The sequence below is a fragment of the Nannospalax galili genome, unplaced genomic scaffold (assembly GCF_000622305.1).
Source record: "Nannospalax galili isolate Female #2095 unplaced genomic scaffold, S.galili_v1.0 scaffold150, whole genome shotgun sequence".
Lineage (NCBI taxonomy): Eukaryota > Metazoa > Chordata > Mammalia > Rodentia > Spalacidae > Nannospalax > Nannospalax galili.
This window is the reverse complement of record NW_008329320.1, coordinates 1309820-1324503: the sequence shown is the minus strand read 5'-3', so window position 1 is coordinate 1324503 and position 14684 is coordinate 1309820. Positions and strand designations below refer to the sequence as shown.

Below are 14684 nucleotides of genomic sequence, written 5' to 3'. Positions count from 1 at the left end.
CAAAAGTCCAGTAAGAAGGAAATGGTTAGATACATTTTTGTACATCAGCCTATAAAAAAATCATATGAAAATATTTTTAAAATACATTGCAAGCCTTTCTTTAAAAAAAGCGAGTATATTCCAAATAATGAGTATGCTAGCTTTTATGTAAGAAGAGGAAATATATTTGCATAAGCAAACTTTTGATCTTTTTAAATGTGTAATATCCACTTAATTTTAATGTTAAAAACCGATGACTCTTTAAAAGCATAAAACATTAGCATAATTAGCATAAAACATATATGGATGTAATGCCTCTTACCTGCCAATCACTCTTCCAAGCATTTAACAAATATTAATGTATTTATCTTTTTAACAAATTAAGAAGGTAAATTCTGGCACTGTTTCCATTTTATGGATGCAAAAATAGAGGCATAAGTGGAATAATTATTTTCATTATGACATAGTTAATCAGTAGTACTTAAAAGACTGAGCATTTCTTTCAGTGACGAATAAGTAGTGTTCCTGGGAGTTGAACTAGGCAAACCGGTGGTGTAGGCCATCTGATGTTTTGCTGCTTCTTGCCAAATCAATAGGATACAGTCCCTGGGCCTACAGAGTCAGCATCAACTACAAATTGGAAGATGACTTGCCATTGGCTGAGGTGATGGGAGAAATTGAGCTATGGGTCTGTGTGTGAGACTCCACATACTTCATGCTAATGAACCCTTCGAGTGATTCTCATTCAGGCTACAGTCTGAGAACTGCAAGCCAAAAAGTAAGTCAAAATTTATAAGCTCTCATTTAAATTTAAACTATATTTCATAAACCAGGTATATGTGCAGTGGAGTAATGCATTCAAAAAGTGGTTTTGAATGCCTACTGTGTGCTGACTACTATTGTGTGTGCAGGTGTAACCATGCAGAACAAAACTACCAGTGTTCCCTAGGAAACCATTAAATAAAGACATAAATACATACAGAAAAAAATAGATCAGAGACTCTGGGGTATCTGAAAAAATAGATCAGCTACATAGGGATGACATAGCCATCCACAGTTAAACTGTGAGAATTATGTTCTGGGGACTTTTAAAAATCAGAGGTGATTATGCCCTCTTAGGAGTTGTTTGGTTCAGTCCAAATTAAAGTTAATAATCTTAAAAATTATGTCACCGTTTTGTTAGTTTTTCTCTCTTCAGATTCTAAATGATTTACCTGAAATTCAGCCAACAGCTATGAGAGCTACTTGCTTTAATTTGACTACCAAACGGTCTTCCTCCTCCTGTCTTGCCTTCCTACCCTTCTCCCCTTCCTGTGTCTTTCTCCCTCTACCTTCTCTTTCCTTCCCTTTCCCTTCCATCGTGTCCCTCTTCTACCCCACTCCTCCTTCCTTTCCCTGTCTTGATTGTCTGATTCATTCATTCATTCATTTTTACAACTCACCTGATACAGGGGCCCCAAATCTACCAGTCATGACATCAAAGAAGTTTCCGATGTTGGTCTCAACACTGCTGAAGATAATGCCACTGTTCTGATTGCTGAAGTGAGTTGCCAGAGAAGCCATGAATGCAATCTAAGGAAAAAGTTGGCAGTCAAGTCATAGTTTATTTTAAAGAAAAAAAGTTCTTATACAGATAAGTTTCCTGAAAATTTATTTGTGATGGAAAGCTTGGATATAAATACCAACTAAAGGAGAAAGAAGAAATAAATTACAGTAATTTTCATATTTTATTCTAGGAAGACTCTAGAATGACAGTCTGTATTAATAGTTCTGAACATATATTTCAAAGAATACTAGTCCTTAAGATATGCTTTTAAATATTAAAATGATGTTATCAAATAATACTAGAAAATTTGAATAAAGTTCTCAAACTATAGATATTAAGTGAATATTTGGATATTAAATGATCAGAGAAAATAACAATGAACAATGTCTTCTTTTTGTCAACATTGGGAAAATGTCTTTTCATGCATGAATTAAAAAGTCAGCAACACAAGGTTATTATAACTTGATATCAGACTTTAAGTGTGTCTATATAACTGGGGTTGTTCTACATTCAAACTGAGAAAAGTATCTACAAGAATATCCACAAAGGGTTGACAAGATTGTTTAATGTGTAAAGGTGTCTGTCACCATGTCTGATGATGTATGTTTGATCCCCAGGACTCATAGGGTGGAAGGGGAGAACCAACTCCCAAAAAGTTCTCCTATAATGACTACATGCATGCTATATAGCATGCATATACATGCCTTTCCTCCTCCCATAAATAAATGTAAAGATTTTTAATGTATGATTGTTTTGCCAGCATGCATATAAATGTACCATGTATGTGCCTGGTGCCTGTGGAGGCCAGATCCCCTGGAACTAGAGTTAGGGATGGGTGTTAGCTGCCATGTGGATGCTAGGAACTGAACCTGGGTTGTCTGGAAGAGCACCCAATGCTCTTAATCATTGAACCATCTCTCCAATCCCCCATAATAAATTATTTAAAAAAATAATATATGATGCCAGGCGTGGTAGCACACACCTTCAATCCCAGCACTCGGGAAGCATAGGCAAGTGGATCTCTGTGAGACGGAGGCCAGCCTGGTCTCCATAGTGAGTTCCAGGTGGACTGGGGCTATGGAGACCCTGTCAAACACATTAATTTTGAAGTTATAGAATTATATTGATTTTAATGAAGAAATGTTTAGAAAACATCGCCATTAATGAAACAGTGGTGAGTAATAATGTTTGCTCTTATATATTTAAAATAATAAGCATCAATGTTAAAAGCTATGCAACTATACATTAATAGCAATGGTCTCTGAACATGTTTTATTTTTGCACAGCTGTGTTAACTTTTTTTTACAATGAAAGAGTAATCATCTTTATATTAATCATTAATACATTAATTATCTTTAAAAGGCAAATGGGAGCCTGGCGTGGTGGTGCATGCCTTTAATCTTAGCATTGAGGAGCAGACGAGGTGGATCTGAGGTCAAGGTCAGCCTGGTCTATAGGGAATTCCAGACCAGCTATAACTATAGGGAGATTACGTCTCAAAAAGAAAAAGAAAAAAAAATCAAAAAAGAAATAAAGAAAAAGGCAAAAGGAAAATTTGATTTGCTATTATCTCAAATACAGAAAATGGGGCTGGAGAGATGGTTCAGTGATTAAGAACACTTGCTGTTCTTCCAGAGGGCCTGAGTTTGAATCCCAGTACCCATGTGGCAACTAACAACTGTCCATTACTCTAGTTCCAGGGGATTCGACATCCTCATCTAGACTCTTCGGGCATTACACATATGTGGGACACTTGCATACATACAGGTAAAACAATCATACACATAAAATAAAAATAAAATATTTTTTAAAATAAAAATAAAATAGAATGTAGAAAAAGTGTTTAAATAAAATCAGAGATCTATTTGAATATTGGAAAAGTAAAATTTTCTAGGCATAAGTTTTCAAAAAATAAATGTGACATTGGAGCAGAAAGCTTAGGAGGACCAGAAAAGTCATTAATGTGAGTGGTCACAAGTGTAACTTTTTATATTTTATGTTTAGGAAACTTGGGAAGCTTCTACTCAATCCATTAAAAAGAAATTTTTAAAAAAATCAGTGAAAATAATTAATCTAAGAAGACTTTTTGTTGTCCCAACCAGTGGATCCTGTGAACTTGAGAACAGACCAATTTATTTGTGTCCCAAGAGAGGAGACTGAGTGTCAGCTTACATTTGAACCTCAAATGCCTGTGTGGCTTAGGTGGAGAATGAGACATTGTTGTTTCCCCTTTTCCTCCTTTTCCTGCTGCTGGTATTATTGCTGATGTTCCAAGTCAAAACCGAAGTTCTAAATATATAATTTTAATAATTAAAAGAGCTTTAGGAAAATTCCACCTATCAAGAATTGCTTTCACTTGAAAACACTTTCGTAAGGGGTTTGAAAGTCAGTGACAATCCCTGGAAAATGAATTTGAGTGAGATTAATAATTTTTTAACTTGCTGCGATTATCTGTCTTCAAAGAATGTTAAATCCCCCTTTTCACAATCTTCTTAAGTCTGTCTTCCACAAAATATGTGAAAGTGATATCCTAAATGACTGTTTTGTGGTGTTAAGATAAAACGGTTAACGGTTAATGATTGCCTGCCTTTGGTGTTCTTTAAACTGGCTATTCCATCCTGTGTTGCCAGATTTCATGTAGCTCTAGTCCATCTTAGAAAATACCTTAGCCTGGCTAGATGGCCTCTTCTCCTACCCCAGTTGTTAATTTATACTGGCACATGGATCCCAGCTTGCTGAAATTATTAAACAGACTCATTTAAAAGTTACCCCAAAACCCACAAAAAGCAGTTATAGTAACACATAGGACATTTTATTTTACACTTGAAAAACTAAGCCCAGAAAAATGATGCAATTTATCCAAGAGTAAACATCCACTGTATCTGCCCAAATAAACAGTAATTTCCTCTGACTGATCTTTCAAATAAGAACAGCTTTATATTCCAAAGTCTCTCGTGTGACAGGATTTTCTCGAAAATATTTTACTATAACCACTAATTACTCTTTAAGGAAGATATATTAGCCAGCATAACCTGAACAAAAACAGAAAAGCTAGTTTACTATGTTGATAGACATCTCCTAGAGGAACCAATTTTAAAATGTTAGCAACAAAACAAAACAAAAAATCTAGCCTAGATTGAGTAATTTTTCTTGGTAACATAATTATATATTTACAAGTTTTAGATGTTGCAACAAGAATTCTAAACTTAAAAAGAGAATTATAAGATGATTTAAAAGAGTACTAAAGAGTAGATAAATGGATAATTAAACTTAAGATAAAACATACAACTATAAATGCATTATGGCCATATAGATGATTTTTAAAACTTTCTAATATTAAATATTTAAATAAAAATTGACATACAAAATGTGGGAAGTTAACAAATAAGATATAATCAGACACTTAGCCATTCTATTTATATATTTAAATGTTTCTGTGTTCAAATTGGTTAAATCCTCTTTATTTAACCCTTTTTCTCCTCTGGAAGATAAGCTGTAAGCTCATACTCAGGGTTGTGTTCTATTTGGTCCTATGGGAGAGTTGGAGTTTACTCTCAGTAAGTATCTGCTAAGAATGATATTGTCCAAAACTCTGGATGGCACAGGACTGATGCAAACATCCAGCTATGTAGATGAATACATTTAGGCTCAAATTTTCATGAGATAAATGAACACTGGTTGCCCTGATACCTTCTGGTCCCTGAACCCTAATGTCCAGGCAGGTTTAAAAGCCCCCTAGAGGTTGCAGAATGTAGTTTACCTGCAGTTCTGGTGGAACCCCTGGGTAGCCCTTCTCTCCTTTGGGGCCATGCTGCCCCCGCTCTCCTCGAGGCCCTAGGTCACCTTTGTCTCCTTTCTCACCTTTGGCCCCTTCATGGCCAGTGGCTCCATTATTTCCATTGTTTCCATGATTTCCTTCAAAAAAATGTAAATCATCATGTGAAAAAACTATTCATTCTAACCACCATGTGTTTTTAGACAAGCATCACCCTTTCCTTCAAAAATATCCAACTTCAATTGTAAAAGGCCATTTGAAACAACTCTGAATACTGCCTGGGGCAGCAAATGAGTCCCCTTTAACTGGGTTCTGAAAACAGTCTTAGAGTCCAAGACTCCGATACCTTCTTTTCTATAAAGCAAGGACTGTATGAAAACTTGTGATGACTGATCATCACATTATCATTTAAAACAGTAATGATTACCAGTGCTAGAAGGGCTAAATTTTATCAGTTTAGTAGGCATAGTTTAGTAAATTATATGTTCATAAAAATATTTTAAATGATTAGAGACATCAATTTTTTTAGATATAAGGTTATAAATAAATAAGGATAGTATAATACTATTTTAGTTTGGAACAACACACCTTTATGTATTATATCCATAGAGGAAAAATAGAATAAATTATGCAAAGGTATTTACAGTTTTTTTCCTGAATGTATGAAACATGGGTGATTTTGTGTTATTCCATATGTTTTACTCTCTATTTGAAGCATTTTATTAAAGCTTTGAAGTGATTTTGTAGTTGGGAGGAGGAGAATAAGAATATAATAATTTTTTTAAATCAAGAGTCAGGTAGCAATTTCAGTTCTTCATTTGGCCACTGATAACATTTCTGCACCTCTCTCTTGTTTTTATATTTGCTAACTTTCTGGAATCTGCTTTTTATTTTACATATTACCTTTGACATCCACTAAACCAGGCTTGCAGTGCTCCCAGGTGGATGAACTTTGCCAAAGTATTCAGTGACAAAATTCATTTAACCAACACCAGACTGTTCTGTAACCTCAGAGGAGGTCAGACCTGAGATTCCAGAAAAGTCTGAATACTCCCTGCCCACATCATGCCCCTGAGAGTCACTGCCTCTGATGGACAGCGACATAGATTTCATGCCAGTAATCATAGGTTTACTATTTGTCATTATAAATTTGACTTCATTTGAGAAGTTACCTAACTTATTTTTTTAAGTTTTGATGAATCAATATTAATATCAGCAAAGGTAAGTTAGAGGAGACAAGTAGACTTTGGCCAAACTTTGAGAAGAGATCTTGTCCCAGGACTGACCTGAATAGAAAGAAGTCAAACCCTTGAGAGGTTAGGGTATGACCTTGGGGTGAAGAGGGAGTGACATGCTGTTCACTCAGCCAATCCAATGCAATACCAATCTCCCAGAATGCCCCTGAGCCTGAGAGTACCAAACAATGTAGCACAGAGTGCTAACCCCTGAATCTAGATCTGATGAGCTTTGTCTAGAGCATTCCCTGAGCCAGCAAGTGATGCTAGAGCCCAAAACTGTTCCTATGAGTCCAAGTGAGGCATGAAAATCAGTGGGACTGTTGGGGAAAAAAACCAGCCTACACCTAGAATGACAGAGAAGTACAGCTCAGTAAAGGAATGAAGCCTAGCACGCTTTCCTCTCTACCGGCCTTGACTTCATAGATTTCCTAGAAGTGATACCACACTGAGTAAAGCGCACTGTGACAGAAAGCCTGGCTGCTGTGGTTTAGAATCATGTCTCCCCAAAGTCTGTGTATTAACAGCTTATTTCCTAGTGTGGTGCTATTATGTACTGGTGGAAACTTTAAGAGCTGGGGTCTAGTTGGATTATAGATCACTAGGGGCATGCCTTGAGGGACCATGGTTTCTTCCTCTTCTGCTTTTTCATTTCCTGGCTATCCTGAGGAGCTCTGCTCTATCACATGCTCCCCTTCATGACACACTGCCGCACTACAGGCCCCAAAACAGTCAGTCAGCCATTGACGAAACCTCCAAACCTGTGAGCCAAAATAAGCATCTTCTGGGTGTCAGTCTATGATCTCGGGTATTTGTAACTGTAACGGTACTGGATAGTGTACAGGCACTAAGAATGGGTCCCAATTATGAGTGAGTAGTTCTGTCCTGGGCCAATCCAGAGCTTCCCTTCTGAGTCTCAGGAAACCTGGAGTCTTTTGGATTCTTGCAGTGGTATACAGAATAAATACTATAGCATGTGTAGTTCCACTTAAACTGACCCCTGCCAGGTTCTTACTTTTTGCATTTTCCATGTATACCCTCTGCAAGTGAACCCACACAACTTAGGTTTGCTTTTGGCTCCCTTTTCTGACACAATGTGTTATTGGAATTTCAATACATCTGTGTATCCTTACCTGGAATGCCAGGAGGGCCTGGAGGTCCAGGGGGGCCTTGGTAGCCACGGAAGCCATAATCTCCATGGCAACACTTGCTGCAGTCTGGGGGCAGTGGGCCAGTTTGTGGGGACTTTAACAAAAAGAGAAAGAGAAGCTTCAGGCAAAGATATTTGCAATTAGGAATTTTAAATTTTCTTCTGGCCTTGACCTTTACATAATTTTAACCTCACTTAACCAACAATTACATGAGAAAGAGAGTGTGGGGTGTAGAGTATGGGGTAGGACTATCTACAGCATGGGGGTCAGGGGCTAGCTAAGGTTAGGAGGTAACAGGAACTCTGCAGAGTATGCACTCTGGGCTGGAGTGAAGATAGGGCTGTGGAAAGAAAGGTGGCCATTAGCTTTCTAAGTGTACCCAGGACAGCAAAGACAAACCTTCAGAAGACTTAGAAGCTTTTTCTCTTTCCCAGTATCCAGTAGCCTCAGATACAGCTAGACTAAGATAGCCCTCAACTCAAAACACTAGTAACTTCAAACATAAACATTAAATATGTTTTCCTGTGCTGACTTAAGAGCTCTGTTAAAGAGTTCTTAGAAATTTGACTGCAACATTAATTTCTCAAACCACTAGAGAACAGAGATTGCTTAGGAAACAATGGATTCTTTAGTCTAGTATATTTATTCATTCATTCATTTATTTATTTAAATTGATAAGTAGCAATGTAGTTAAATGTAACAGTTGAGATATGTATGTGAATCTTTGTTGAATGGCTATGTGTAGCTAATTAACATATTTATTCCCTCACTTCCTCTCTTGAGATGAATCTGCTTAAAACTTTACACTCTTGGCAATTTTCAAGAATACAACACACTACTGAAAACTAGATGATCTAATATCTATTTATTATCTACACATTGAAACAACTTTAAATTCCTTGTAAGCATTTAAGATGATGTGATATTTCATACATTCTACTTTAAATTTCAAAGTGATTATCTTGCTGTTTGAACCAACATTTACTTAGCACTAAATAGATACCAAATATGCTCAATGTGACACTCAGTGAAATGCTTATTTATACAAAGATAGATTTCTAAACTGTGTGCTTACTATTGAAGAAGCTAATGGCCTAGTGGAATTGACAGAAAGGAGAGTTAGAAGCATGTAAAATTTGGATTTTCATCCGAGCTGGATACTTGCCTTTTAATTATGTCATGCAAAATACTTGTGGAAACTTTCCTAGACACCAGTTATAATTCAGCAGTCTTTTGAAAACAGCACACTGTTGCTAAGGGATTCATTCTTAAAACGGAAGGTTAGGGAGGAATATAGAGAAGGGAACAAAGGGCAGGAGGGAAAGAAAGAAGGAAGAGGGAAGAATTTAAAAGTCAAGTTTTCTCTATCACTAGAAAGCCAGGCAGAAAACTGGATGAAGGCATCACATTACTATGTCATTAAACCTTACTTTTATTTATTTTTGTAAATAAAAAAAAAAAAACAGGCTTGGTCTTTACTCTTCCTTTTCCTTCAAATTTTCCATTTAACTATTCAGAGAATAGTCTCTGTAGTCTAAGCAGTCTGTTGCCACAGCTCAGAACCCACTGTTGAGGGATCAGGAGCTATAATTTGGGGATAGCTCTTAGTCTTAAATCTATTAAGCCCAACCCCAGATAGATGAAGAGTGTGTGTTGGTTAAAGAAAGAAAATCTACTGATGTACTTAGCGATGAAGATCTTAGGACACTTGGAAAGCAAGGACAAACAGCATGAGCCTGCCTTCTACACATCTGGGAAGTATGTGTTCTTCATTTCCTGGTATGATTTTGCTAATAAGAAATACAGTTTCTAAACTCAGGAGATCCAAGATTTTGCCAATGATGGATCTCATGACAGAGAAGGGGGTGGGGGAGGTAAAGACCTTGTATAAGAACAGAATGGAAATACTGAGAATGTCAGAATAATTACTGGATTGGACCCAGTAGTCCCCGCTCAGTTCTACATGACTTTAGAGAAGTCACCATTCCCAGACATCATTTTTCTTGTCTGAGATGGCCATGATTTTTCTTTCCAGCTGTAAGAGGTAAACAAAGATACTCTTTTTCAAACTTCAAATAATAAATTTAAAAGATCTTTACATTTTTTTTTCTAATTTTCAAACAATTTCTATTCCTTCTTTATATGTATGTATAGGGTATATGCCATGGTGTGCCTGTGGAGGTCGAAAGACAACCACATGGTTCTTAAAGATCAAATTCAGGTCATGAGGCTTGGTGGCCAACATCTTTACCCACTGAGCCATCTCACCAACTGCAAAAGACTTGTGTAAATGTCTAGTATCTAAGCACCAGGTGTTGAGGCTGTTCAGTACCCAAGCTAATGTGCAAGCTATCTGGGGTAACTTCAGGGACACAGAGCTACCACCAATGCAGCAAGAGACTGCTGGTTACTCTTAGCTGGGCGCCTCCTGAGAGCCATCCCATAACATTTCATCACAAGTTCCTTCCTCCAGCTTCATCTTTCAAGGTCTAGTTCAATGGAACAGTGCAAGTGAGGCTCTTAAATTTGTATGTGTATGAGGGGGTATGGACATGTTAATGTGTGCACATGTGCACACATATGTGTGGAGACCAGAAGTCAACATCGGGTATCTTTCCTCCACCTTTATTTTCTGAGACAGTCTCTCACTGAACCTGAAGTTCATGGGTCTGGCCAGGTTGGCTGACCCAGGAGCTTCAGGGATCTGCCTGTCACATCACTCCCCACCCCACCTCGCCCCCAGCGCTGGGGTTACACAGAAGCACTGCCACACCTGGCTTTTTATACAGGTGCCAGGGACCTGAACTCAGGTCCCCAGGCTTGTGTGGCAGGCATTGCACTGACTGAGCCAGCTCCCCAGTTTCTTGGTTTGGCTTTTGATGGATTCTTAGAATAAGTTGGACCAGATGTGTTGATTGAGAAGTTTTCTCCTCGGTAAGGGAAAATTTTTGTACAGAAAATCACTACCCACAAACCTCTTAAGCATATCATCCCCTTTTCAAAAACAGGTAGATCAATGGGGCGGGGTAGGGTTATCTGTAAGACAGGCTCCACCCATTTTGCAGGTGGAGGCCTCCAGGCATAACTGAATTCTATTCATTATGACTTTGGTGAAAAAGAACCCACAATTCCCTATTCAAACCCAAAGGGGGCAGAGGAAGAAAGAGGAAGAAAATGTATCCAAGAGAGAACTGAGGCTGTTAATGCAAAAACAGAGAGGCTGTGGTGGAGAAAATGCCAGTAAAAATAAATCCAGATATAGAGATCGCTGCCTACTCCAATCCACCGTGAACTCTAAAGCCAGCTCTCTTTCTGAACACAGATTTTATTGCCTCACTGCCCTGCTATAAAAGACAAATTAAACTTTTGGGAGCAAAATAAAGATGAAACTCCTTCACTAGCTAAAAGAATCGTCCCCTGCCTGGCATTCAGATTATCTGTGGTCTCCTCCCACAGCTCCGAGCCCAGCCACACCTCACCCCTCATGGGCTCCATCAGATCCCTTCATTATGGCACAGATTTTTGTCCTCTGTTTCTTTAAATCTCTGCTGTGAGTAACCATCTCTTGTTTTACTTTTAAGACTCAACCCAGTGACTAACACTATTCCTTTTTTCCCAACTGTCCTTGTGTATTGACTTTGTTTAGCACATAGAATCTAATCACTTAGTTAAAAAGTCAACAAAAATTGGTTGGATATGACTAAAGTACAATGATACATATGTACGAAAATGTCATAATGAAACCTATTACATTGTATGCTAATTTAATGAACCTAATAAAAATTTAAAAACTATTGATATTGAAAACATGAATTACTAAATGAATGAACAAATAAACATCAACAAAATGTTATCCCCAATAGAGCCCTTCAGGATGGCTTGGAGATAGAGGCTTGGGCCTATTGATATTCTTGGTCCCTATTCTAAGGATTGATAAAAAGTAGAATCCAGGAAATGCTTGCAGAAGAATTAATGAGGCAAAAGGATAATTAGCATGAAGAAGAGAATGGGGGGGAGTAAGGAACAAAGGAAAACCCAGCATGATCCTAAATTCAGTTGTGCCTCAGGATGCACTGGTAGGAGAGTTGTACTGAGAGCATCGGGAATATTGCTGGCTCTAAATCTCCTGAGTAGCCCCTCTTGGGGTTTGCCTGTAGATACTTCAGAAATTCAGGACTGGAAAGTAGAATAGATAAAAAATGTCATTTGGATTTCAGTGGCCTGGTAAGTTCTGATTGCTGGGAAGTAATTGATGAAACTTATAACAGCTATGTAGACACCCAGGAAAGACTCCATCCACCAAGACAGAAAGCCAGATTAAGATTTAGACATAAATTCAAACGCCTTCACCACTGAAGCAAACACATTCCGGCCAGAAGATTGTCAGCCGAGGAGACAGTCTTTAAAAGTGGCATTCTGTTTACGTGCTATCATTTTCCCTTGACAAAGCCCATAGAGCAACTTGGGAAACTGCACTGTGAGGTCCAGTTACACGTCTTAGGTTCATTCCAGATCTGCTGCTGATCCTGTGTGGGATCCTGGTCTAACTACATACCTAGATAATCAACCAAGACTTCCTAATCTGTGGCAGGAAGAGTTCAGATTTCAACTATGTGGAAAAGAAATTACAGGGATGGAATGCATAGAAGCCATAGAGTCTTAAAGTAAAACCTACTGTTTCAAAGATTGTCAAATCCAAAGTAACACTTTTCCCCACTCCATCTAATTCTGGCATATTTCACACTTAGAAGTAAAAACAAATGGATTTCTTCCTACATTTGGTGTTTGTAATTAAATTGAGGTTCACTAATTTGTAACTCAGGACACTAAAACCTTAATTCATTCCCATACTGCCCTAAAAGAGTTAAAGATATTTCCTTAGTTGAGTAGATGCCCCTGCAAATAAACCCTGACATCAGGAGACACTGAATTATACAATGAAGTGTGTGGTTTAAATATGTAATCATTTTTTTCTTGCCTTTAATGCCTGATTTTTTTAAAAGTCTAAACAAGAAGTCTTAGCAACCTAAAATTCTACAAAACAAACAAAACTAGGGGGAAATGTTACAGAAAACTCACAAACTAAAATTGAACTATCCTGTTTTTGGCAGGCTCCAAGGGCAGTTTCCCCCTGCTAGGGAGGATTAAAATAGTCCATTTCTCTTAGGATCAGGAAATAATGACCTATGGCAATGCATCTGTCCACATGGGTGGGCCTTCTTTTCTCCACATCAGAGAAAGAAAGAAATCAGTCCCCACTATAGCAGGGAGCTGACTGCGCAGGTTTCCCACCCTAGCGGGGCATTGCTATGGCTACTCTACCCTGGTGTGCATAATACCAGAGACTGTCCCTCTTGTACCCCAGATCAACCCGGAGACACCCACAAGCAGCTTCGCAAACTGCTCACAAGCACTGATCCTAAGAATCTTGGTCGAAACAACAACAATCATTAAGTTTTCAAAGAAATCCTTAGAAGAGAATTCAGAATACCTGGCCCCAGAACTGGTCGATCTGGGCTAGGTCATCTACCTCGGGGTGTGGAAGCTCATCTGGTCTCAGGGGTTTTAGGTCTGTAGAAGTGTTATTATCCACAGTCCCAGTTTTAGGATGGCTCCGCTCTCTCACTTTCTCCCTCCTGGAGCCGCTACGGCCAGTCTGCTGGTGGCTTTGCACTATCCGCGCCACCACTTTATTAGCTCTTCCGCTCACCTCCATATATTCATCTTGACACAGGCAAAATGGGAGGAAAAGCAAAGCCAGCAGGTGCCAACAGACGAGCTGCCTCCACGGCATGATTCTCAACAGAGCCAGAAAGTCTCCTTGGGAAGCTGACGGGGGCTGTAGGCGCTGTGATCTCCTCGGGCAAATGCCAGATCTGGAGATGAGAGCTGCAGCCGGCTGGGTGGTTTTATACTTTGGTGTGTAATAAATAAGGCTGTAGTTGTGCCAGAGTGACAGCAGCCCTCCTCCCAGACAGAACAGCCCCCATTCATCACATTCCCTCGCCACAGGAAAGACAGTTTGTGTGCACAGCGCCCAGTTGGTGGAGTTCATAAATATCACACCTTGGCACGTTTTTGTTAAAGTGTGAAGAAAACATACACAAGCAACTGGAAACAGAGAGCATGTGTCCAGTGGTTTGAGTTCATGATTAGACACGGAAAGCCTGTGCGTTTGTGGTCTAAAATGCCTTTTGGAAAAACCTACCCTTGCGCTTGCCAGGAAACTCGGGCTTAACTGTGTCAGTTCTTCCTGAAATTGCAACAGGAACCCATTCACGTCAGTGGGAAGAGGTCTGACTCTGCACATGTGCATATAGCACTTCTACACTTTGGGCCACATCAGTCAGCTCACTCGGCCTTCCAGACACCAGCAGCAGTAGGCATTGGATTGGGAAAGGATGACCTGAGTCCGGATGCAAAGTCTGGATTTGGCAGAGGTTATTTCCCCATGCTGAGCTTTGTTTCCTGTTCCCTTGAGTTTCTAAAAGAACAGTTAAAGATCAAAGTTGCTCAAGTTCTTCTTGCCAAGTGGAAACATAACCTACTTCCTTGTTAGAGAAGTTTGTCTCTGGCTACTGTACCTTCTGGCATGTTCCTGATCAAAATCAAAGAAATGTGGAAAACACCAGACCAAATATACTATTCCAAATATCTCAAGACAAAGGGTATTATCATTTCTTTTAGTTACTGTGCTTTCATTAATTGGGCCAAAGAACAAATGGACATCTGATTTCTTTGTGATAATAAAAAGAGAATTTACATAGCATTCTCATCAAAAATTGCTTCTATCTGCATATTATTTCATCTATCACTCACTTAACAAAAAGCTGTTGGCCGTCTCCCTTGAGGCTTCCAGAGACCCTGAACCCTCAAAGAGGATGAGTGAGCAAACATCTGATCCTGGGTGCTCTAGGGACACACTGGAAGAGAGTCAAGGCCTGGAGAAGCAGGGTCTGCTGGTGGAACAGCTGGGGAAAGGAAGGAGATGCTTACAG

General features: G+C 38.9%; 1 protein-coding gene across 2 annotated transcripts in view; it reads right to left on the bottom strand.

Moving 5' to 3' along the window:
• The window catches only part of C1qtnf3 (C1q and TNF related 3), a 26403-nt gene extending 12785 nt beyond the window's left edge, over positions 1–13618 (bottom strand). The window contains exons 1-4 of one of the 2 annotated variants that reach the window (XM_008835395.3): positions 13178–13618; positions 7669–7780; positions 5286–5440; positions 1422–1551 (exon numbers count right to left, since the gene is read on the bottom strand). In XM_008835395.3, coding sequence (XP_008833617.1) covers positions 1422–1551; positions 5286–5440; positions 7669–7780; positions 13178–13480 — 700 coding nt within the window. In that variant the 5' untranslated portion in view covers positions 13481–13618. The remainder of the gene's footprint in view (positions 1–1421; positions 1552–5285; positions 5441–7668; positions 7781–13177) is intronic. The other variant, XM_008835404.3, reaches the window with a different exon arrangement.
• Positions 13619–14684: the final 1066 nt, after the last annotated feature.